At 34.2% G+C, this 21918-nt stretch overlaps 4 protein-coding genes across 4 annotated transcripts; 2 read left to right on the top strand and 2 right to left on the bottom strand.

Annotated features, from left to right (window-relative positions):
• The first annotated feature begins 1798 nt into the window (after positions 1–1798).
• On the top strand, positions 1799–7049 carry LOC107630986 (uncharacterized). Its single transcript, XM_088509943.1, has 9 exons — positions 1799–2307; positions 2777–2874; positions 3003–3096; positions 4228–4665; positions 4738–4985; positions 5258–5381; positions 5566–5683; positions 6050–6150; positions 6835–7049. The coding sequence occupies exons 5-8, from the start codon at positions 4793–4795 to the stop codon at positions 6050–6052; spliced, it is 438 nt and encodes a 145-aa protein (XP_088366069.1). The 5' UTR covers positions 1799–2307; positions 2777–2874; positions 3003–3096; positions 4228–4665; positions 4738–4792; the 3' UTR covers positions 6053–6150; positions 6835–7049.
• Positions 7050–10080: 3031 nt separating this feature from the next.
• On the top strand, positions 10081–13262 carry LOC107630985 (protein trichome berefringence-like 7). Its single transcript, XM_016334281.3, has 5 exons — positions 10081–11343; positions 11778–11936; positions 12187–12507; positions 12717–12787; positions 12867–13262. Exons 1-3 carry the CDS (start codon positions 10508–10510, stop codon positions 12500–12502), a joined length of 1311 nt encoding a protein of 436 aa, XP_016189767.2. The 5' UTR covers positions 10081–10507; the 3' UTR covers positions 12503–12507; positions 12717–12787; positions 12867–13262.
• A 1870-nt stretch (positions 13263–15132) lies between these two features.
• FAS2 (Transducin/WD40 repeat-like superfamily protein) lies at positions 15133–19631 on the bottom strand. The gene is made up of 12 exons (XM_016334284.3): positions 19102–19631; positions 18847–18958; positions 18497–18523; positions 18299–18371; positions 17861–17964; positions 17542–17753; positions 17354–17450; positions 16764–16836; positions 16496–16584; positions 16162–16300; positions 15967–16067; positions 15133–15891 (listed from the first exon to the last, which is right to left on the bottom strand). The coding sequence occupies exons 1-12, from the start codon at positions 19213–19215 to the stop codon at positions 15269–15271; spliced, it is 1764 nt and encodes a 587-aa protein (XP_016189770.1). The 5' UTR covers positions 19216–19631; the 3' UTR covers positions 15133–15268.
• Positions 19632–20604: 973 nt separating this feature from the next.
• On the bottom strand, positions 20605–21473 carry LOC107630988 (cell wall / vacuolar inhibitor of fructosidase 2). Its single transcript, XM_016334285.3, has one exon. The coding sequence runs from the start codon at positions 21301–21303 to the stop codon at positions 20752–20754; it is 552 nt and encodes a 183-aa protein (XP_016189771.1). The 5' UTR covers positions 21304–21473; the 3' UTR covers positions 20605–20751.
• Between the last annotated feature and the right edge of the window lie 445 nt (positions 21474–21918).

Genomic DNA, 21918 nt, shown 5'->3' with positions numbered 1-21918 from the left:
ATATTTAGTAGGTGTGAATCAATATAGTAATGGTTACAAAAGGATTAAGGGTAATGCTAGATAGAAAAAAAAAATTAAAATTTGTTTTATTTAGTATTAATTAATTATCGCAATAATTAATAAATATTAAATAAGGTAAATTATGGTTGATTTTCTTTAGTTACCAAATATTTTCGAAAAATTAATATGTTAGTGATTACAAAAGAAAATAAATTAAAATTAGCATCAATTAAAGTATATTATTACAATAACATATATGAGAATCAAATTACAAAAAGTAACATTAGTACAGGATACTGTTCCATCCTAATAATTAAGAACATATTATTATGATTAATAAGTGGGGTCATATAATATGTAATAATTTGATTGATAAGCAAATGATATATATATATATATATATATATAAGTTATATAAATAAAATTAATTTTAAATATTTTTAGCCGAATTATTTTAGTTTTTAAATATTTTTCATTAAAAAAAATAATAATATGACTGTGAATTAGTAATTATTGTGATTTGAACTGGTAATAAATAGAGTTGAGTAGAATTTATATTACGTCTTAATTTTATTTAAAATTTTAAATTTTTTTAAAATTTAATCATATCCTATTTATGGGTTGAATATCTTCAAATTTTACATGTATTCTAAAATGCTCCACTTAATTTTAGTTGATCCTACTTGCAAAAAATTATTTATTTTTAATTAAAAATAATATTTAATCATTTTATATTTCATAAACATAATAGTAACATTGAAAAAACAAAATTTTAATTTGTATTAAAATCAAAAACAACAAAATCATAATCAAATTCAAGTTAAAATTACAAACAACATAATTATTAATTCATCGTTAAATGCTCGCTAATAATAATTTTTAAAAGGAGAATACTCCCACAAAGATGCTCTAAACATCTTTTTTAAAAGTCGTTGAGATGTCATAATGTAATTGGTAGTATTTTTTAGATCCAGTTGAATTTGGATGGTTTACATAACTCGGTTTAAATTCCGTTTGAATTTATAATTCAGATCAGATTTATATAAACTGGTTAGATCTTTATTTTTTTTTCTTCAAAACACGATGTCGTTTAGCATTCCTTCCTGAGCTCTCCTCTTCTCCTTCCTCAGTGTCAGTGTCACTTTGTCACTGAAGCTCTCTATCATCTCTCTCACTGTGGCTCACTGCTCTCGCTTCCGGTCTCTTTCATTATCTCCTGTGTCGCATTCAAGCTTCTCGTCATTCTCTTGGTTCCAGTCTCTCTCACCGTCTCCGGTCTCGCACTTAGTTGCTCGGCTTTCCTGCTCTCGTCGTCGCCAACGACAGAAACAACAAGTCCTGTTGCCGATCGTCGGACTTGTCGCTATCATCTTCTTAGTTCGACTCTCGGCGTCAGCTTCCTCCTCGCCGTTAGCTTCCTCTCCACCGTCAACCTCCTTTGCGCAACCAGAAGCTGGTCCCACCCAACCTAGAAGATCTGCATTGATCTTCTTCTTCCTCGAGCCAGAGGCGCTGGTTGCCTGGTTCCGTTGATCGGTTCTTCTTCCTTATCGCAGATGCTATCCATTTTCTACTCTCTTGCAGCTCCTCGCACTACAAAAAAATTAATTTAAAACGGCATTTATATAATGGCGGTTTTAAAAAACTGCCATAATATTTGAGTATTAAGGCATTTTATGGTGTTGTCATAATTTATTTGTATAAAATGGCGGTTTTTGGTGATTTCGGCGGTTTTAAACCGCCATTAACTTGATCTATGATTAAAAAAATAAAAGGTCCAAAACTCTTCTCCAACGACAAAGACCCTAAAACTTCACACTGAAAATGGCCCAAAACTCTTCTCCAACGACGAAAACCCTAAAACCACACACTGAAACTAACGCTGCCGCCACTGAAACCCGAAAATGATGCTACCACTGTGCTCTGTTCCGGCGATAATCTGCTCCGGCAACAGTCTTCTCCACCGCATTCACCTCCGATTGACTAGAAACTCCTCCATCGAGATTTTGTGGTATGAACTGAAATGCTCTCCTTGTTGTCTCCTCTAATGACGATCTCTCCGACGATGATCTCCTCTGGCAATGTTTTCCTCCGGCGGCGCGTTCTTCTCCGGCTATAATATCCTCGATTGAGCAAGGTTGAAACGATGTCACTGTGTGAGAGCAAGGTTGAAACGAAGATCTCCTCCAACGACATTCTCCTCTGGTGACGATCTCCTCCGGCGGTGTTCTCTTCCGACTACAGCCTCCTTCATCGAGCTACTATGCTACAAGTTTTTCCTCCGTCAAGATTCTTAGGTTTTACGAGGTAAGGTTTTGGCCAGGGGGTTATTAACTTTGGACTTATAATTAGCCTTGATGTTTATCATTTAGTTATATTAACTTATAATTTTGGCCTGATTTGATAACAAATCCAAACTATCTTCACTATATTGATATATGCTCTGTTCGCTATCACTGGTGATTCTGGTTTTGTTGTTTGTGACAATGTATAATACCTTGAAGGCTTGAATGTTGTTCAATAAAATTGATGGTATTATGATTTGATCTCTAGTTACTGGTAGCTCATGTTGATGAATCCTCCTTTCTTTTGTTATATTTTCAATTCGAAAATTAGGAATAATAAATTTCAAATTGTGTGTCTGTTTTCTTTGGCTGCATGATGATTGATAGCAGCATTTAAATTAGTATTTACAGTTTTCTTGTGACCTTTAATTTGATGGATTGTATTGTCTTCACTTTTCAAATACTAAAATTTAACTTATTAATCTGAGCAGATCAAAGAGGAATGTGATTATCTAATCAGTATTCCAAAGCCACACATGCAAAAATTGAGAGTTGTTGATAGCAAAACTGGAACAAGTAAAGACAGCAAGTTAGAGTTTTCTCCCCCTATCTTTCCTTGTTCACTGTCCTTTGATATTGAAAGTTGTCTCTTGAGACTACCCTTGCTCTTCTTCCGTGATGATAGACCTTACCTTTTCATATTTCTTTTACATTTAGAGTCCGGAGCCAGAACATTTTTGGCCAGAGGGCGTGATAAGATTGTGAGGAATATTGAGAAAAAAAATTACCGACTTCACTTTCATACCTGTAGGTAAGTACTTTGTGCCTTTATCTTTCTTATGATATATTATTATTTGTTGGAAATGACATTCTACCTTTTTTGCCAATTGCTCTGTCCTTACATGAAGTTTTCTCTTTGATTTTGGAAACTGATTTCCCATCCAGGAAAAAAGATGGAATAATTTAGACAGTGTACTATAATTGAGACATGTCATATTTGATTTCCAGTGAAAAAGATACATTCAAAATTTTTAAGTTGCTTAAGTTGTTTCAGAAATTTTGTTATATACTCTGCCAAGAAACAAGTTTTGAATGAAAAATTAATCGTTTTGCCTTTAGCAGCGGTGCCCTTTTTCTATTTGTAGTTGGTCACGTCTCTTAAAATATATGTTTACAATTTTCTTCCATTTTAATACAAGTGAACATATGTCGTATAAATAATACATACTCCGATTGGGAATTTGCCGCTTCTGAAATATTATGGTTATGTTTAACCAATTTGTATATTTATCATGTTTTTAACGCAGTTTTAGACAAGTTGAACATGGAGTATTATAACAGTGATTGTTAATTATATATGCATGATATCCAAACAATAAATAAGACTTGCCTGAAATCCCTGCCTTACAAGTTTCGCAAGCAAAATTAATACTATATAGAAACTACAAACCACCTAAATGAAACCTCCCTGTGTCTCTCTATTATGCAACACGTAAGTCATTTACACAAGATCAATTACTTGATCATGCAAAATAAAACTACTTGTTAATAATCTTTCTATTTGTAAAGACTAAATTTTATTCGGCTTTCTCATTTAGCTTTAAAATTTTCTGAAATAATTCTCTTAATCTTCGAAACATTAAATTAAGAAAATGCCTTATGACTAATAGTCATCAATAATCAATGTTTAAAAGTATAGGATAAACTATCTTGTTGGATTATTAGATTAAAAAAATGTAATTGATGGTTAAGTGATGGCTAAATACAATGCATTTCTCTTAAATTAATAGCAACTTATATTTTGTCTGAATAAAAAATATCATAGACTTGAAACGTTGAAACTGGGTTGTTGGGCTTGAGCAGCTTATGTTTTGTTCTGCTCTTCCTCCAAAATCAATCAATCTCTCTTTAACATTCCTTGATTCTCCTTCTATTGATGTAGCTTTTGAGAAGATCAAAAGCCTTTGTGAAGGCAAAGGACCTTGATTCTTCGTTGATATTGTTGATCAATGGTGCTTGGGCTAAAGCAAAAGAATCAATGCTGCCAGCTTCAAAGCATGAACCAGATGGCAGAGTAATCTTGGTTGAATTCAAAACCGTTCGGTTGTTGAATACATATGTTCCAAATAATGGGTGGAAAGAGGAACCAAACTCATTTCAAAGGAGAAGAAAATGGGACAAAAGGATTCTAGAATTTGTTACACAAAATTCAGACAAGCCTTTTATATGGTGTGGGGATCTAAATGTAAGGTAGCTAATCTCCATTTTCCTTTTGTCTCTGGCAGTATGAGATTAATAAATTCCAATCTCTTTGTTTGGTGGCATACTTTTCATTATTGCTGCACCTGCTCCCCCTGCTCCTCCCCACCCCGCCGAAGAGGTAGCTCTCCTTTTCACCTTCTCACAACTTTCTTGCTTGAAAAATGGGAAAGTGATTTGTGTGTTGGGTTAGGTTCGAACGATATTCATCACGGGGCTTCCGGAGGACGTGAAGGAGAGGGAGTCTGATGCGGTGGCTTCCCAGATTCGAAGCGTCTCAACTGAATTTCAAGGCAGAAAAGCCCATGGGCTTCGCACTTTTCTCCACCGCCCACCAAGCAATTGCCGCCAAGGACATCCTTCAGGACATGCTCTTCGATCACGACACCAAGTCCGTCCTCCACACCGAGATGGCCAAGAAGTACCTCTTTGTCAAGAGAGGTCCTCTCTTTCTTTCACTTTCTAGCTGCATTTATGAAATGTGTTATCTTGACTGAAACTGATTGCTGCTACAAGCAAGAATCCTGAAATTTTAACTGTTTGATGTGTTGTTCTTGCTATGGTATGTGATGAAAATGAGTGGTGTGTGGAAATTTGTGAATGTGTTAGGACTGAGCAGGGGCTAGGGCATTTTTACCTACTAGTGCTTGCTATGCTGCTACTGTTATTCTCTTTTTTCAGCCTACTTATCTTGATTTCTTTGTAAGGAATAGGGGCTGATGCGGGTGCGTTTGACCAGAGTAAGCGATTGCGGACAGCTGGGGATTATACGCACACTGGTTATACAAGTCCTTCCCCTTTCCATCATCCACCACCACCCGTTTGGGGACCACATGGGTAAACACTATGTTTTTCCAAAAATGTTTTTTATTTTTCCGTAAAATACTAAAAATTCCAGAGTCAAAGCTGTAATAAGAAGATAGGAATTTTCTTTTGCATGCCTCTTCCTATAACTCACTAAATCCAGTATGGTTGGTCTTAGTTTGCAAGTCGTGACAGTTTATCTGTATTTCCTGATTAGGTACATGGCTCCACCGCCGCCGCCTCCATATGATCCATATGGAGGCTACCCCATTGCGCCAGTGCCAATGCCTACTCCTGCTCCAATAGCAGCGCCTAGCAGTTATGTTCCAGTTCAGGTAATAAATTGTGTGTTGTTTTCACCTGATTTCACCATATATGATTATGTCCTTACTCTTTATCTTGTGATACTAACAACATAAGGGAAGATATTTGAAATATTCTGCAAACCATGCTCTTTAAATGCCTTCGCATGAAATTTTTTTACCTTGCTTTATTATTTGGTCCATAGATTTAAGATAGTGTCACAGAGGTTATTGTTTTGTTAGAACAATGCTGCATTATACTACATGGATCAGATATTGTTACTATCACCTGACCTTATGATTTGGTTATTGTTACTATCACCTGACCTCACAGCTCCGTGAAGGGCTAAGTTATTAACACGTGGTCTTAGTTAATTACTGATCACAACTTGCATGCAGTGATGGTTTTCAGCCTGGGCCACGAGATGGAATTATTCAGTGTTTCATCAAAAGAGATAAATCTAATTCAACATATCACCTATTCCTCTGTCTCAGCCCTGGTAAAATTTCTTTCCATTTGTTGTACACGTGGACTACATATTGCTTGCGTTTATGTCTTTTTTGTGATCAGATGCTTCTAGTGTGACTGTAAATTTTGACTTCAGTTCAAATAGTTCAAGCTGTTGAAGCTTCTGATTTTGACTTCAGACTTCTGATTTTGTATATGTTTGCATTGATACATGATCTATATGCTTACAATATGAAATTATAAATTACTGGTAAGAGAGTTCTGGACATGGTTGATCAAGGTCAAAATTTCCATCTTTTTTTTTCTTTGTTTGAATCGGCATTTACTTGGTGTTCTGAGTATGAAACTCGGATAGTTTCATAATTTTAGTTTCCATATGTTATTTGTTTCCCTTCCCATTAGGAGTCTAGGATCTTATTATCTGATAATTGTTTACTTGGGGGCACACTTAACCAGGTTTCTTTGCCACTTAAATAAACATTATAAATTTTTGGATGTTGATCAGGTGACATAGGTATCTGCACTACTTGGGGTTGAAAACTATTACACATTTATATATTTGGAAATATTTTTCATTCTATTAAATTATAATTTCTGATGTCAGTTTCTCCAGTGTTTGCATATCTTCTTATTTCTTGTTTTATCTGTGAATATAATTATGTGAATATAATAATTATTTTTTTTATTATGTTTTCAAATTATATTTTTATTGTAGGAATTGGATCAAGAGAGTGAGATTCTATCGCCAAAAGAGTTAGAAAGTAGGTCTTCTGGAGCGAGCAATAGAATAGCGTGAAATATGATGGAGATTTTATGTATTAAGAGTTACATGTAAAGACATTTATAGTTAAAAAATTATGCTATGTTTGATACTATGTATAATAGTTATTACTTTTAATTTTCAATACTAAAATTATATATTTTGTTTAATACTTTGTTTATGAGTAATATATTACTTTGTTTGAGTTATATAATATTTTTATTATTTTGAAATTTTAATAAAAAATTTATTCATTTAACGTGATAAAAAAATGTCATTTTTATCTGGTAAAAATGGCGGCTTGTAATTGCCATTTAAACAATATGAAATGCCATTTTAACATGGTAAAAATGGCGGTTTTAAACGCCGTTTTAACAAATAAAAATGCCACTATTAGGGGTAAAAACGGCGGTTCAAAATGCCGTTTTAACCAACTAAAAATGCCGTTTTAATCCGGTAAAAATAGCGGTTTCAAATGTCATTTTAACCAACAAAAAAGTCACTCTGCCAAGGTAAAAATGGCGGTTCATAAACGCCATTTTAACCAACAAAAAATGCCATATTACCCTGAAAATAACGGCGGTTTGAACCGCCGTTTTAACCAACACAAAAATGCCATTTTATCTGGAAATAACGGCGGTTTGAACCGCCGTTTTAACCCAACTCAAAAACCGCCGTTTTAACCAGGTAATTGTGGCGGTTTTTCGAAAACCGCCGTAATAACCAAATGGCGCTTCAAATTATGGCGGTTTTTCTTGAGCGCCATTCAAGGTAATAATGGCGGTTCAAACCGCCGTAATAACCCCAAAAAACCGCCGTAATTACCAAGATTTTTTGTAGTGTCGTGTCCCAAATGGTCCTCTTAGGTCCCATTCCTCCTTTCCGTATCGCCACTTCTCCTTCTCTTGCTTAGTTCAGTTCGTCTTCTTCCCACGGTTCTGTTCATGTTGGTGCTCCCGCGACGCAGCGATTTGGATGCATATATGAGGGACCCGACGATGCGATGAGAGAACTCCGTTTTTTAATATGCGACTTGTCTCCTCGCCGTTTTCCATCCAGCTTCTGCCTCCATTAGTCTGCTTCCTCGCCTTTGCCTAGATCTTCGCTGGCGGTGATGCTGTTTTGTCCGAGGTCTATTACTATTTTGTTGTCTGGTTAACACTCAATTTTTCAAGAACATCATAATTCCAATTGTGTAATGATTTTTTTTTGTTAGATATAATGGATTAATTTTAGCTCACTTCATTATTATTTTTTTAAGCATAAACGGTCTGAGCTCAATTGTGTTTGTCCAAAAAATTATTTTTTATAAAAGTAAAAAAAACGCTTAAAATAATCAAATTATTCACAAATTTGGTTTTTTCATAATAATCGGTTTGAATGAACCATAATATAAGTGAGGACACTTGTCAAATTCTCATGCATAATCTTTAAAAAAAATTATTTTGAGTGTATGTATGTAAGTGGTCTCCTTTTTAAAATATATACTAATAAATCAACTTGCGTGGCTTCCCAATTCTATCCGCAACCAGTTAAGTTGGATGTCTCCAAATAGAGTTAATATTACCATATCTAACTATAATTGATAGTGTTATATTATGACTTTGTAGAATTGTATGTTAACGGTCAAAATAATGTTTAAAAAATTTATGCATAAATTATACAACAATATTATATGGTCGATATAATTTATTATTTTTTACCAACAATTAGCTGACAATGTTTAAAAGTATTTGCTAAAAATATGGTACTGAATTGTTGGACTAAGAATGTTAAATTGCTAACTAAAATATTAGCGAATATAAATTAAAATTGTTGGATCTTAATTTTTTTTTCTAAATTAAATGAGTTCTTTTAAACAATAATATCATTTTAATTATTTTGTGATACAACATCATTTAACTTAATATACTAATTTAATTTATTATTATATTTTTTAGAATCAATTTAAATATTTGATTTTTTAAAATTGACTCAGTTTTTTTAAGTATCATTTTCCCCCTAATTTGTTGAATATATCTTGGATTAAAAAAAAAAAAAAAACGAAAAGAAGGAACATTAACTCTTCCTAATTGATAACACTAATGCAAAAAAATCGAAAATGATTATCATTTGGAATAAATTACTTGTCATAGTTCAAATCTATCTGGACATCTCGCTTTACACAAGAAAGTCAGCTACATTATTTGTCTTTCTTTGTATCAGAATAAATCAGACCATCAAAGATTTGTGAAGTTTATTTCTTGTAAAAAATTCTCCTGATTATATCTCTTCATGCATAATCTAATGATACTTTTTTTATTTTTACCCATGCGTGTTGCTTTTGTACAAATCTAATTCACACTTAATTTTTCTGAATTTTATTCCCCAAGCCAGAATAATTCTTGTCAAATCGCGCAGAATTTCGACTAAAACACTTAAATTAAAGATCTTTTCACAACATTCTCTAATCCAATTTTTAGAATCATCTTTTAAAACACAATCAAATCGCACTCTAGTGTCACGGTAAAAGCTTCCAAATTGAATTCAACATATCTTTTTCTAGACAAGTAAAATGTTTCCTCAATGTGTAAGTGTATGCAACAAGTAAAATAAAAAGGAATTTCCATTAGTTTTAATTGGAAAAGGAAAGGGTAATCACTAATAAGATCGAAAAACAAATTAGTCGAACAAGAGAAGGATCATGTCATATCTAGACACTCGACTAGATCGTACACGTGCATCATAAACGACACGTAGACAGACAAAAATGGAAGATATAAATCATTTGTTTAGTTAACATAATTGCGAAATCCAAGCACTAAGATTGTGATGCATATAGAGAATCTCAGTAAAATAAGACATGATATTAAAAATAAAACATAAAAAATAAAAATATAAAAATAAATATTTTATATTTTATTTAATAATAAATTAAATATAAAATAAAATAAATATTAAAATATTTAATTTTTTTTTTGCATAATATTTGTATTTATATTTTATTTATTAAATATAATTCTATATTTTTGTATTTATATTTAGGTGCTCAGTATTTGGCAGTTTAACTGCAATTAAAAATCCTTTTATTAAATGTATTTGTTAAGAATTTCATGAGTGAAAAATTTTAATAATAAACACTGTATTTCATTATCTTAATACATTATTTAACGAAGTTTAATTAAGAATTTATAAATATAAATAACATGATAATAAAAAGAAAAACAAAGATTTCTTAGAATTGAAGGTGTTGTTGCAGATGCGTGTGTTTAGTAATTGTCTGATGGCACACAGATATCTGTCTTAATCTTAACAACTCGGAATCAGTTGTCTCCCTCCGCGTTCTTCTATTCTGTTGTTCTTTCAGTTTATCTATTTGATTTAGAGCTCCAACTTCTAACCACTACCACCGATTCCCACAAAGATTTTAACTGTTCCAATTTTCTGCATCTGGGTGTCTTTCGCTCTCCCAAAGATCGAATCTTTCCTGTCTGGGTCCTCTGGATTTGCAATCTTTCTTTTCAAGGTTGAACTTTGCTGGTTATTCAGATTTTCACAAGGGTCAGTGGGGTTAGCTTTGTTGCGATGCTAGTTTCCTTTGACGAGCTGATTGCGTAAGCGGTAATGGCTGTGGAGTTAGAGTGTGACAATGAGTGTGTTGAATAGGAGCATTTCATTGAACAGGAATGGATCATTCAATCGAAGGGGCTTCAGTGTTGGCCTTGGAAGCCCCAAGGTCGCCAATCACGTTCGATTTGGATGGGTCTCTTTGAGAATTCAGGTTCTTGTTATCATTGCCTCTGTCATTTCCTTCTTTGTAGCAATTGGTTGTGGCTACATTTATGTGCTTCCTAGCGTTAGCCATGCTCTCTTAAATGCCCAAGGTCTCTTATCTGACCACAACGATAACGAATTACTCACAAGCTGTGATGTCTTTGATGGAAGCTGGGTTCAGGTCCAAGGGTACCCTTTATACAATGCCACTGAGTGTCCCTTTGTGGAAAAAGGATTCAATTGTTTGGGGAATGGAAGGGTTGACACGGATTATCTCAGCTGGCGGTGGAAACCAAAGGGTTGTAACATTCCAACGTTTGATGTGCGTAGCGTTTTGGAAATGCTGAGGAGCAAAAGGGTTGTTTTTGTTGGTGATTCAATGAGTAGAACACAGTGGGAGTCTATGATTTGTATGCTTATGGCTGGTGTTGAGGATAAGAGTGGTGTTTATGAAGTCAATCAAAATAACATAACAAAGCGAATTAGGTTCTTGGGGGTTAGGTTCAGTGCCTTCAACTTCACCATTGAGTTTTTCCGGTCGGTTTTTCTTGTGCAGCAGGGTAATTTGCCCAGATATATGCAAAGGCCAAGGAGGGTGAAATCCACACTTATGCTGGACAAGTTAGATGATATAAGTGACCAGTGGGTTAATTCAGATGTTCTGATATTCAACACTGGCCATTGGTGGGTGCCATCTAAGCTTTTTGACATGTAAGCTCTCATTTTTTAATTGACATTTTAGGAGCATATTTAGTATACTTGATTCCAATGATATTGACAATGCTTATCTATCAATATGTTTTAATTGAAGCTACCTAGAAAACTGCTGAACAAATGGAAAATTTTCATGACAGTTCACCTAAGTTCTAAATTGTGAATGTAACATGTAAAATTTGCTATGAATTGCTGTGGTGAATGTAACATGTAGAAGATGATGCTATGAAAAGAAGTGGTGGGTATACTTTTCATCCTGAAAGTATGAATAGTAAGACTGGTTTTAATTAGCTATCATTTTGTTATCTTGTAGCACTTGAAGCAGAACGAGATCTATATAATAAGTTCATTTTTCATTAGCCTTTTATTCCAATTGCATTTTGAATTCCCAAATGATAGGCATAATGTTTGTGCACTTCTTTGTTGAGCAGAGGTTGCTATTTCCAGGTTAAAAGGTCTCTGAAACTTGGGATGTCGATTCCTGCTGCCTTTAAAATAGCACTTGAAACTTGGGCATCATGGGTTGAAAGAGAGATCGATAGAAATAGAACGCGCATCTTCTTTAGGACTTATGAGCCATCTCACTGGAGGTATTCCTATACCATTGGTAACGTGATGCTCTATTTGAATATGTTTTTCTTTAAAAACTATTCATAAGTATACTGTTATGTTGCAAATGCTGCATAATTTTGGCAATCTTAGCTTGTGCTTCATAACTTCTAACTGTTGAAACATTGCTTACGGACTATCCTATTCTTTAAGTATAACTTGGTGTTTTCTTTTAGAATCAGTGCACTTCAAGTTCAACCATCATTTATCTAGTTTTCATGCATGCTGCAGTGATCAAACCTTCAGGCAGTGCAATGTGACTAAGTACCCTACCCCAGAAACTGAGGGAAGGGACCAGAGCTTGTTTTTGGACACGGTTTTGGAAGTGGTTAAGAATATCAGAGTTCCTATAAATGTTCTCCGCGTTACTTCTATGTCATCTTTCCGGAGCGATGGACATGTTGGTAATTGGAGTGATAATCCATTCATTCAAGATTGTAGTCACTGGTGTCTGCCAGGAGTACCTGATATGTGGAATGAAATTGTCCTGTCCCAACTCTTTTCCGACAATGAAACCCCTTATCGGCAAATGGAAATTGCAGAATAAATACAGTAAGTTCAATTTAGCCTTCAATTTTCTGGTCAATATGTTTATCTTATGCTAGTGTACGGTGATTTATTTCACTCTCTCTCGGTAGTTTCTGTTCTCAGGTTGATCTTTGCCTAGCTGAATTTCTTTGTGTGTTATTCTCATTATGCCATGATTTTAAAGGAATTCTTTGTGTGTCTCCAATGACTTTTAATCGTTACTTTACTTTTAGGTTGGAATACTTCAAATTCAAGTCATAAGCTCAAGTCTTAATAGAACTCAACCTTTATTTCACATCAACGAGTGAGTACTTATCTTACTTTCCAATGCTTCATTTTCAGATAAGAAATTGTTTTCCTTACGTTTTAATTTCTGGGTGCAGATTAAAGAGACAACATTCTTTGTGATTACAAGCATACCTTGAAGTTCAGATGCTTCTTAAGAAGTTAGGATGGTTAAGATTTGTCCCCACACTAGCACCGTAAATCTTGTGGCATCTCAGTCTGCAATTGTTGAGTTCTTTCATCTACCACGGGTTTTCTGAAATAATCAGTTGCAGAGTTTTGTTTAAGTAAACCCCAAATACACGTTAATTTTGTACCGGCATGTCTAAAACAATTGATGAAGCGGAACGTACTTTCTAATTATTTTTTAATTTTTTCATCTCAGAAAAGGTTGTGTCTGGGACTCTGGGATGTAACAAATGGGTATCCTTCTTGATTTTGGTCACGAAAATGTTACAGTTTATTAATTAAAAAGAAAAAATAGTTCGAATCAACTCTCAATTTTTTCTTTTGTTGTTGTCCACGGTTTCTTCCAGCCTAACGGGCAAAAAACTAATTCGTTGCGGATATGAATTTTATTTAAGGGTTTATCGCCGTTAAGTCGGAATTCGAACCTTCCATTTCTTTTATCTGCTCTTCCTTGAATGTATCTTAGCGGGCTTTGTTTTGGACGGGAACTTGGATGGCACTCTTCTTCTGGCCTTCGATGGACTATGGTGTTCAGCTCTGCATTCTGCAAAATGCTTAGAACCACAAAAATGATAAATCAGGTCAGCCAAGTTTTTATTTCGTCCATAGCATGGAGTGTAGGTATGGCAATAGGTATCTATGGATGGGGGAATCTTCTCCCCACTCCCCGTCCCATTAGGAAATTCTTCCCCGCCTCTGTTCTATTTCTGTCATGAGTTTTTATTTATTTTTCTTTGTGGGAGAGGCGGATACCATGGATATCGGTGAATATTAAATTTTAAAAAATAAAAAAACTTCAATCGTGATAAAATTTTATACAATTCAACTAAAATGTATCAAATCACACCTAATTCAAATACATTCAACATTATTAAAATTTCATACTCCCTTCTTGTAATGATTTAAATTTGAGTAATTAGTTGGTACAAACTTACATCTTTTATATATATATATATATATATATATATATAAAAGGTTCTTAAATAACTTCATTTTAGCGGAGATTTGGCGAGTCCCATGGGACAGTATCTCTCAATTCCCACCTCCGTCTCCATGGGACTTAGCGGGTCTCCATTTTTTTTTTCTGTCACGGATATGTCCCGCAGATTCAGGTTTTTTTATCATCTCTATTGGAGTGTCATAATTTATCTTTGAAAAGAATGGAAAGGGAAAAAAATGGTAGATCAAATGCGTTAGAGACTTAGGCTTGGTTTGGTAAAGCCTTTTGAAGAGGTGCTTGTGCTTTTTAAAAACTTAAACTCCTCATTTTGTATTTGGTAAATCAAAAAGATCATGTGCTTGTGCTTGCAACTTTTAAAAGGACATGGTACTTTTGAAAACACCTTGGATAGAGCTTTTCAAAGTTGACTTGTGCTTTTCAAAATTTAAAAGTCTAATATAACCTCATATGTTAACTAATTTTCAAATTTAATGTTTACATTTATATCTATTATAGTATTTTTAAATTTTAAAAGCTATTTTACCAAACACAATTGATGTTATTTATGTTTATTAAAAGCTATTTTTGATTTGATTTACTAAACATAAATGCTACAACTTTTAAAAAGCCTCTTTTAAAAGTTAACTTTTACAAGCTACTTTTGAAAAGTAAAAGTTTTATCAAACTAATCCTTAGAGTAACAGAGTATGATCAATAACCAACTTGAGTTGGTCAAGTAGTCAACTCACTCGTCCGTTTAAGCAAGTGTCGGGAGTTTAAATCCCACCTTATGCATGCAGCAATCCATTGACCAACGACAAATTTTAAAAAATTCGTGACGGATTAATGTTTTGACCTGTCAGATCGGGGGATACAGACATATAGTGAAAAACAAAAAAAAAAACGGATTATGATCACGTAACTTGTTAATTCCAAGCCTCCGTTGACTAAGGTGCATATTCAAGAAATCGTTGACTGACGCTGTACACTGTTTTCCAGTTACCAGTTCTGGCAATAGGGTTCTTGGCTCTTTCTTTTCTGTTCTCTACTAATTTGGTTTTCCTTAATCGGCACTAACCGAAAAACATGTTCACCAGATGGTCCACCATCCCATAATAATCGTGGATTCAGATACATGGCTTGTAAGCTTCAATCTAAGTATGTTACGTACTACGTAGTTTGTTTTCCGAAGAAAACGGGCACGGGGCGTAGTAGAACCTTCTAAGACGAAGAACTAAACTAAAAAGAATATATTGGATAGATTACATAACATATAGAAAACTACAGTAACCCAGTAGAGTTAGAATCATAGACCGCACAAAATAGATGTACACATGCGGGTATGGACGGAATTTATCAGGAATTGAGAAATCATGGATCAATTGCAATGGGCGTAATACGCTTCCTGGCTGGCTTGTTAGGAATGGGTGTACTCTTTGAACTGGAAATTTGTTTCCCTGCTGTTTCTTCATTTGGTCCTGATTTTTTACCATCTAAACTTGATTGTGACTTCTCTTCCTTCTCTTCTGAACTCAATACTTGTTTCTCTGCCTTGTCTTCAGCTTCAATTTTTCTACTACCTAAATCAGCTTCTTCAACACTCCCAGTTGGCTGAGTGGCCACATCATCACCCTCTTCTGCTTTCTTTTTCCTACAATCTGATACAACCTCTTTAACATTCACAGTTGCCTCAGCAGCCATCTTATCAGCTTTCTCTTCAGCTTCATTTGTCTCACTGTCAGTCATAGCAGATTGAGCACTCCCAGTTGACTTGATCATGTCACTGTCATCAGCCTTTCTTTGTGCAGAAGTTTCCCTGCTTTCTAATAAATCTGTACCAGTATTAACCGATTCAATGATCATACAATCAGCACCTTCTTCTGCTTGCATTTTCGAATTTTCATCTACAACTGGACCAACATTCCTAATTGGTACAATGGTGTCATTGGCTGTCTGCAGCAGACTTTTAATATCCTTGTCTGACACCTTTCCATCTAAATCATGCAACAGAAAGAATTACAAATTTCTTATTGTTAAAGAAAATGGAACCAGCCAAAGAAGAAGCTTACCTGATAAAGAGAAAGGTGTTCCAAGTTCGTCATTTTCAAATTCCACCAAAGAGCAGAAACCATCTTGTGAAGATAAAGCCAAATAACGGGCATCAGGTGACCTTGTAAACAAATACTGGTTCAGTTATTCTGTTCCCAAAAGAATCCATTTTAATTCACAAGCCTGAAAAGGATTTGATCTACTAGATCATTTACCAGCTGATGTCCGTTATTGAGGAATAGTGAAGACCAGCTAATACAGCTATTGGAAGAGTGCTCTCAGTGTCATAAATGAACAGTGAATTCAAAGTGGCCACGGCAAATATGATGCGATATGGGAGCTTAAATAAGCAATCTGTACAAAATGAAAATATAAGCAATACATTCTCCAAGACATGCATAACGTTAGTAATACTAATTGATGGGGCATGAGTTGACACCATCACCTCTCAGGCAACTCAATTGTAACAGTACCATCCAAGAGTCCCAGTATCATCTATTATATATGAATAAACGTTCTTCATTAGATGTATATCACATATATAACTACCTGAGTTTGTTCCCCGAAGGTTAAAGTATATGGGGCAGAACCGTACAGCAACAACAGCCTTGCTTGCAGAAGGAAGCTGTATAGCAGGCCTGTATATCAGGTCAGATAATAAAATAACACTCATCACAAACAAATACTTTCATAACCTGATTCAATAGCCTAACATAAGAAATTGAACTTAGAATAAAAAGATCAGTTGTTAGGTAGCTGATAATCATCAGTCTGTTTTGGATTTGCATAGTGTCTTCGGTATAACTGGAAGACTTACCGAGAAAGATCGTTTCTAGAAAATATGTAAGTCGCATATACAGCATCAGATCCAGTGCCAATTTTGTAAGAACCTGAATAAAAAGGTAGTGCCACGAGTTTGTTAAATTAAATAAAAATTAAAAACAGAAAGAAATAAAGAGCATGTAGTGTAAGCTACGCTGGAACTGAAATCCTAAAAGGAGGAACAATACATTAAATACAACCAGAAAGGTGCAATTAAATTATATGGGTGTCACGTAAGCCCAAACCACAAGGGAAAAACCAAATTTTATGGCCATGAGTATTCAACCAGTACATTCACTTGTAAATAAACCAATTGAAAAAGCTTTTATGGAGAAGATACAAAGTTTAAATTTCTAATGCATTTGTTATGTTTTTATTTTAAGAAAAATTTATAAATTTCTACTAACAGTGATCTTAACATGTGCTCTAAAGGCACATTTCAACTAAACCCAATAAAAATATGATGAACCAATAAGAAATAAAATAACGGACCCATTCTAAAAAGAATACAAGTACAAAAGTATAAACTGAAAAACTAGTGCAATAAAGTTCAAAGATTAACTGATTTAGGATCTAAGTAAATACCTGCAGGCACAAGTAGAAATGAACCATCAGGAGACCAGGATAATCTTCTGAAGAAAGATGGCAACGTCTCATCATGAAATAGATGATACTTTGTAGACTGCATTATGAAAATTATGCCTAAGGTTTCAAGTACATGACAAGACATCTATAATGCATATAAAGGCACAAATGAAGCTCCATATCCCAACCTTAGAATTCTTGAATAATGGCTGTTCTGCCTTGGAAATAACTTGCTGACAAACGTAATTGATTTTCTCAATTCCCTTTGATTTATGAGGCTTATTGATGTAAATTCGGCATGTCCTGTCAGAACTAAGAGAGGCAACATACTTCCCTAGAGGGTCCCATGCAACTCCCTGAACATAATGTGCATGGGCATCCAACGTTTGAAGGTTAGTGCCTGACACACAAGGAGCAAGTGCAATAAGATTAGAAACCAAGCATATCAACTGCATACAGTTATGGAGTATCAGAACACATGCCACAGTTTCACATTGCCTGCATTACCTTTGTTTACATCCCATATAATGCAACAATTATCAACTGATCCAGATATGATATAATTGGCATCAGGAGACCACTGCAGGTCAAGGATATCCTTGTGATGAGATCTAATTCCAAAACCAAGAAAGCAAATCTTTGATAAGCAGATATTAGAAAGAAGAATCAAGTAGCTTGTTTATGGGTGATTTTAATTACAGTTTGTAATTTTTGATTTAGTAATATTCTTCACCCCCCCCCCCCCCAAAAAAAATAAATATATCTAGGATATAAACATCAAAAAGTTAATATTGTTAAAATTACAAGTGACCATGCACAAACAAATTCTGCAGTTGTATCATGATACAACCCTATACCTTAAACCTTAAACCCTAAACCCACCACTTATTTATGTAGTTGTTAACATATAAAAGGACTTATCAATAAATCAAAGCCTAAACTCACCGTAAAGTCTTAAGAACCTTCCATGTCTGGCCAGCATCAGTAGAATGTAACTTCCATATTAACAGGTCACCTCCTGTTAAGAGAGGAATGCAATTGGGAAGCATTGTCTAATCTAAACTATATGTTACCTTAAGCCAAAAAAAAAAAAAAAGAAAAAAAAAAGCTACACAGATTCAATAGTAGTTATCAAAACCGTACCATCAGCACCAGAGGCTAGTAGCTCCCCTGCAACATACAAGACAGCATTGTCACTACTAAGTAATCACTAATCATTAATCATAAGGCAACAGAATAGCAAGTGAGTCGTAAAAGAAAAAGGATATAATTCCTTAGAATGCATTATTATAATATTTAGAGTATGATTGGTTTGGGGTTAAAAAGAGGCTGAAATTTTTCAAGACGAGCTCAATGTGTAATCTTATTCATTAAAATTTACACCTCAATTTTACTATTTTACATAGAAAGACAAACAGAGAGTAACATTAACAAGTTAAATACAAAAATCACATTTCTGACGATGCAAGGATAAGATGAAAATGAAGACTGACCGGAAGAAGAGAAGCGAATAACATTGACAGAGGAAGAATGATAAGAAGACAAGCTGTTGAGATAGGTAACTGTGGGGAGCTTCTGTGATTCGGATGGCTTAATCGACCATAACTGTTAAAACAAGAAAATGGTAGTAAGGTGAGTGTTACTGATAGATGCTTGTTATGAAATTGCATCGGGAACGAAATGATAGTACAGTCATAAGCATTCAACCGTAATACAAGCAAGGAAGGAAAGAAAGAATAGGGATCGACCTTGATGTCGAAATCGGCGCCGGCGGTAGCGAGAGTGGAGGAGGAAGGGTGGAAATCAAGGGATAAGATGGGCTTACTCTCGTGCCAGCTGATCTGAACCGTCCCACCCTTCATTTTTATCTTCTTCTGTTGGCGATTCAGATCGGATTAGATCAGATCAGAGGGTTAGGGTTTGAAGTTCGAAGTGTAGTGTTTGTGTTTGAAAGAAACTTAGGGAAGAAAGGGAAGGAGGAATTTTTAGCGCCTCTTCTTTTTTCATTTGGCGGGAAGTGCCCGACACTACTTACACGTCACAACGCCTCTTCTCTTTTTTTTCCCTGTCTGCCCTCTTCTTCTTGCTAACACCCCCCCCCCCCCTTTTTCTCTCTCTCTATAAGGCTCACTTAGGCCCAATCTAACTAAACAAAGGCCCAATTTAAAACGGCCCAATTGTACTACTAAAGTAAAACGATTCTGACAAAAAAAAAGTAAAACGATTTTAGTTTCTGGCATTTATTTTTCCCAAATCCATTCAAATTAGAGGCTCACGTGATTTTCGGTTAGCAAATTTAGATATAAATAAATAAAAGGTCCAAAGACAATTACAAGAAGGACATGAACCCTATTTTTCCCCTCCTGCCCCACCCTTCAATATATTTAGGCAATAGTAACAATAAATGGGGCATATGCCTTCAGGCTTCAAGTTCATTCAATTCTTAGCCGCGTTTGGTTAGGTGAACAGAAAAAAAAAAGACACTAAAAACAAAATATAAATAATAGAATAAAAATTCAAAAATTAGTATTTTTATATTTTATTTGATAATAAATAAGAATAAATTAAAAAATTTAATTTTTTATTTATTATTTAAAAATTTTAAAAATATATATAATAATTAAAAAATATAATTATAAAAAATTAACAAAAATAATAAAAAAATAAAAATAAATTATATTTTTTATTAATATTTATATTTTTTATTAAAATAATAATAAAAAAGACACAAAATACATTAATATAATATTTTTATTTATGTCTTATTTGTTAAACAAGATTTTATTTCTTTATGTTCTTGTGTAAGCGCGCGGTTGTAAACTAATGCAGCCTAAGGGATATGACTAAAATCGAATCATGAGTGTGTATGAGAAGACCAATCCGAAAAGGCAACCCACTGGTAGCTACACATCAATCATTTGTCAAAAAGAAAAAGGACATCAATCATAGTGGGTACTGGGTAGCTAGCAAGCAGCAATGATTGAATCTTTTCACCAATTACCACAATAGACGAACTCGTTATTTCTTCCCAAGAAAAGTTGACCAATTTTCACCTTCATCGGTAGAAAATAATATAACTTTATATCTTGCATAATCCTCATGTTATGTAATGCTTTTTCACTACACCTGTGACATGTGAATGTGATAGCTACAGCCAAACAAATGGACCACTAATTAATGCTATAAACACGCAAATGCCTTCAAATGTGCCGTGATTGTTGGCTTTACACAGAGTAATGGCAAAATTGTACTGATGAACACAACTAAAATTTCATAAGGATCTATACTTACAAACGATTAGTGAGGAATTTGATAATAGACTCAAATTAAAAGGAAAATATATATAATAAGCACAAGAAAGAAAATGGTTTAATATGCAATTGCAAATACTAATTATTCTAATACCAATTAAAATCATCAATAATCCCCATGGCAACATCACATATATGCTTCAAAGCATTCTCTCTACGAGCAAGTTCAGGAGGGTAAACCAAAGCAGGATTCTGTTTGAACAAGTTGTGGCAAACATTTGGATAATCTTTGGCCGCAGAAACGTGCATGTAAGCATAATCATAGACTTGATCAGCCAAATCTTGAACAGAAGCTTGAAGTGATTCACCTGCATATGTGTACTTGTCTAAACATTCTTTAAGGACCCTTTTGAAGGTAGTGTCATTGGTGGCCGGGTTATGCAACTGAGAAGACAAGTAGGAAGAAGTGGATGTTGCATTGGCCATGGCAACCCCAACCATGATCATTGCTAGTCCCCTTGGGTCCGCGTTTGAACTTGTTGGATCTGATTTCAGGGAAGAGAAGCATAGATCGTAGTACTTTGTGTGCCTGCATGTTTTCTTCATTAACTTGGTGTCCCCATTCGCATATAATCTTGGGTCTCCAAGTACAAAAAACAGGAGAAGTAAATGGTATAAGAAGATCTTAGAAGAAGCCATTACAAGTGTATGTGTGTGATCAAGAAAATGTTGATTCCAACAAGCCTCAAGCTTTAGTTGAGAAGAGTGATAACTTTGTTGGGAGTAGAAGAGAGTAGAGATAGAATGTGTTATGTTGAAAACCGGGTCAACATAAAGCTAACAACCGGGCTTATATGGATGCTTTTTCTTCCTTAGATCTAGTTGCCTTCATTTGTCTCTAGTGTTATTTTATATATAATTTTCAAGACTAAAAAATTTACACCGACAACACTTGGTATAACTATTAGTCTATTAGACATTGAATTATTTACTTTACATATATGTTACTATAGGAAATATTTGGTAACAAAACAAATTAGTCAAAAATAATTATAATTTAACTTATTTAGTATTTATTAATTATTGTGATAATTAATAAATACTAAATAAAATAAGTTCTGACTATTTTTTTTTTGTTGTCTCCCTAAGACCTTAACATTATCGTTTTATTATATATTCATTTAACATTCAATCATTCATAGAATGATAATACAAAAGTTTATATATATATATATATATATATATATAAACATGTTTAATTTTATGGATAATTTTACAACAAATTAAACAAATTATTGTCATAGATACAGAAAT

The sequence above is a fragment of the Arachis ipaensis genome, chromosome B3 (genome assembly GCF_059453495.1).
Source record: "Arachis ipaensis isolate K30076 ecotype BB chromosome B3, ASM5945349v1, whole genome shotgun sequence".
Lineage (NCBI taxonomy): Eukaryota > Viridiplantae > Streptophyta > Magnoliopsida > Fabales > Fabaceae > Arachis > Arachis ipaensis.
Note: the sequence above shows the minus strand (reverse complement) of the source record. Positions and strands in the feature narration are given on the sequence as shown.

Excerpts from the sequence above, each read along its gene's own strand:
- LOC107630986 (XM_088509943.1), top strand. The coding sequence starts at position 4,793 with ATGCGGTGGCTTCCCAGATTCGAAGCGTCTCAACTGAATTTCAAGGCA. Across the intron at positions 4,986-5,257 it reads GTACCTCTTTGTCAAGAGAG|GGGCTGATGCGGGTGCGTTT; the intron begins GTCCTCTCTTTC and ends TGTAAGGAATAG. Across the intron at positions 5,382-5,565 it reads CCCGTTTGGGGACCACATGG|GTACATGGCTCCACCGCCGC; the intron begins GTAAACACTATG and ends TTTCCTGATTAG.
- LOC107630985 (XM_016334281.3), top strand. The coding sequence starts at position 10,508 with ATGAGTGTGTTGAATAGGAGCATTTCATTGAACAGGAATGGATCATTC. Across the intron at positions 11,344-11,777 it reads CCATCTAAGCTTTTTGACAT|AGGTTGCTATTTCCAGGTTA; the intron begins GTAAGCTCTCAT and ends TTTGTTGAGCAG. Across the intron at positions 11,937-12,186 it reads TATGAGCCATCTCACTGGAG|TGATCAAACCTTCAGGCAGT; the intron begins GTATTCCTATAC and ends TGCATGCTGCAG.
- LOC107630988 (XM_016334285.3), bottom strand. The coding sequence starts at position 21,303 with ATGGCTTCTTCTAAGATCTTCTTATACCATTTACTTCTCCTGTTTTTT.
- FAS2 (XM_016334284.3), bottom strand. The coding sequence starts at position 19,215 with ATGAAGGGTGGGACGGTTCAGATCAGCTGGCACGAGAGTAAGCCCATC. Across the intron at positions 18,959-19,101 it reads GCGCCGATTTCGACATCAAG|TTATGGTCGATTAAGCCATC; the intron begins GTCGATCCCTAT and ends TTGTTTTAACAG. Across the intron at positions 16,585-16,763 it reads TCTAGAAACGATCTTTCTCG|GCCTGCTATACAGCTTCCTT; the intron begins GTAAGTCTTCCA and ends CCTGATATACAG.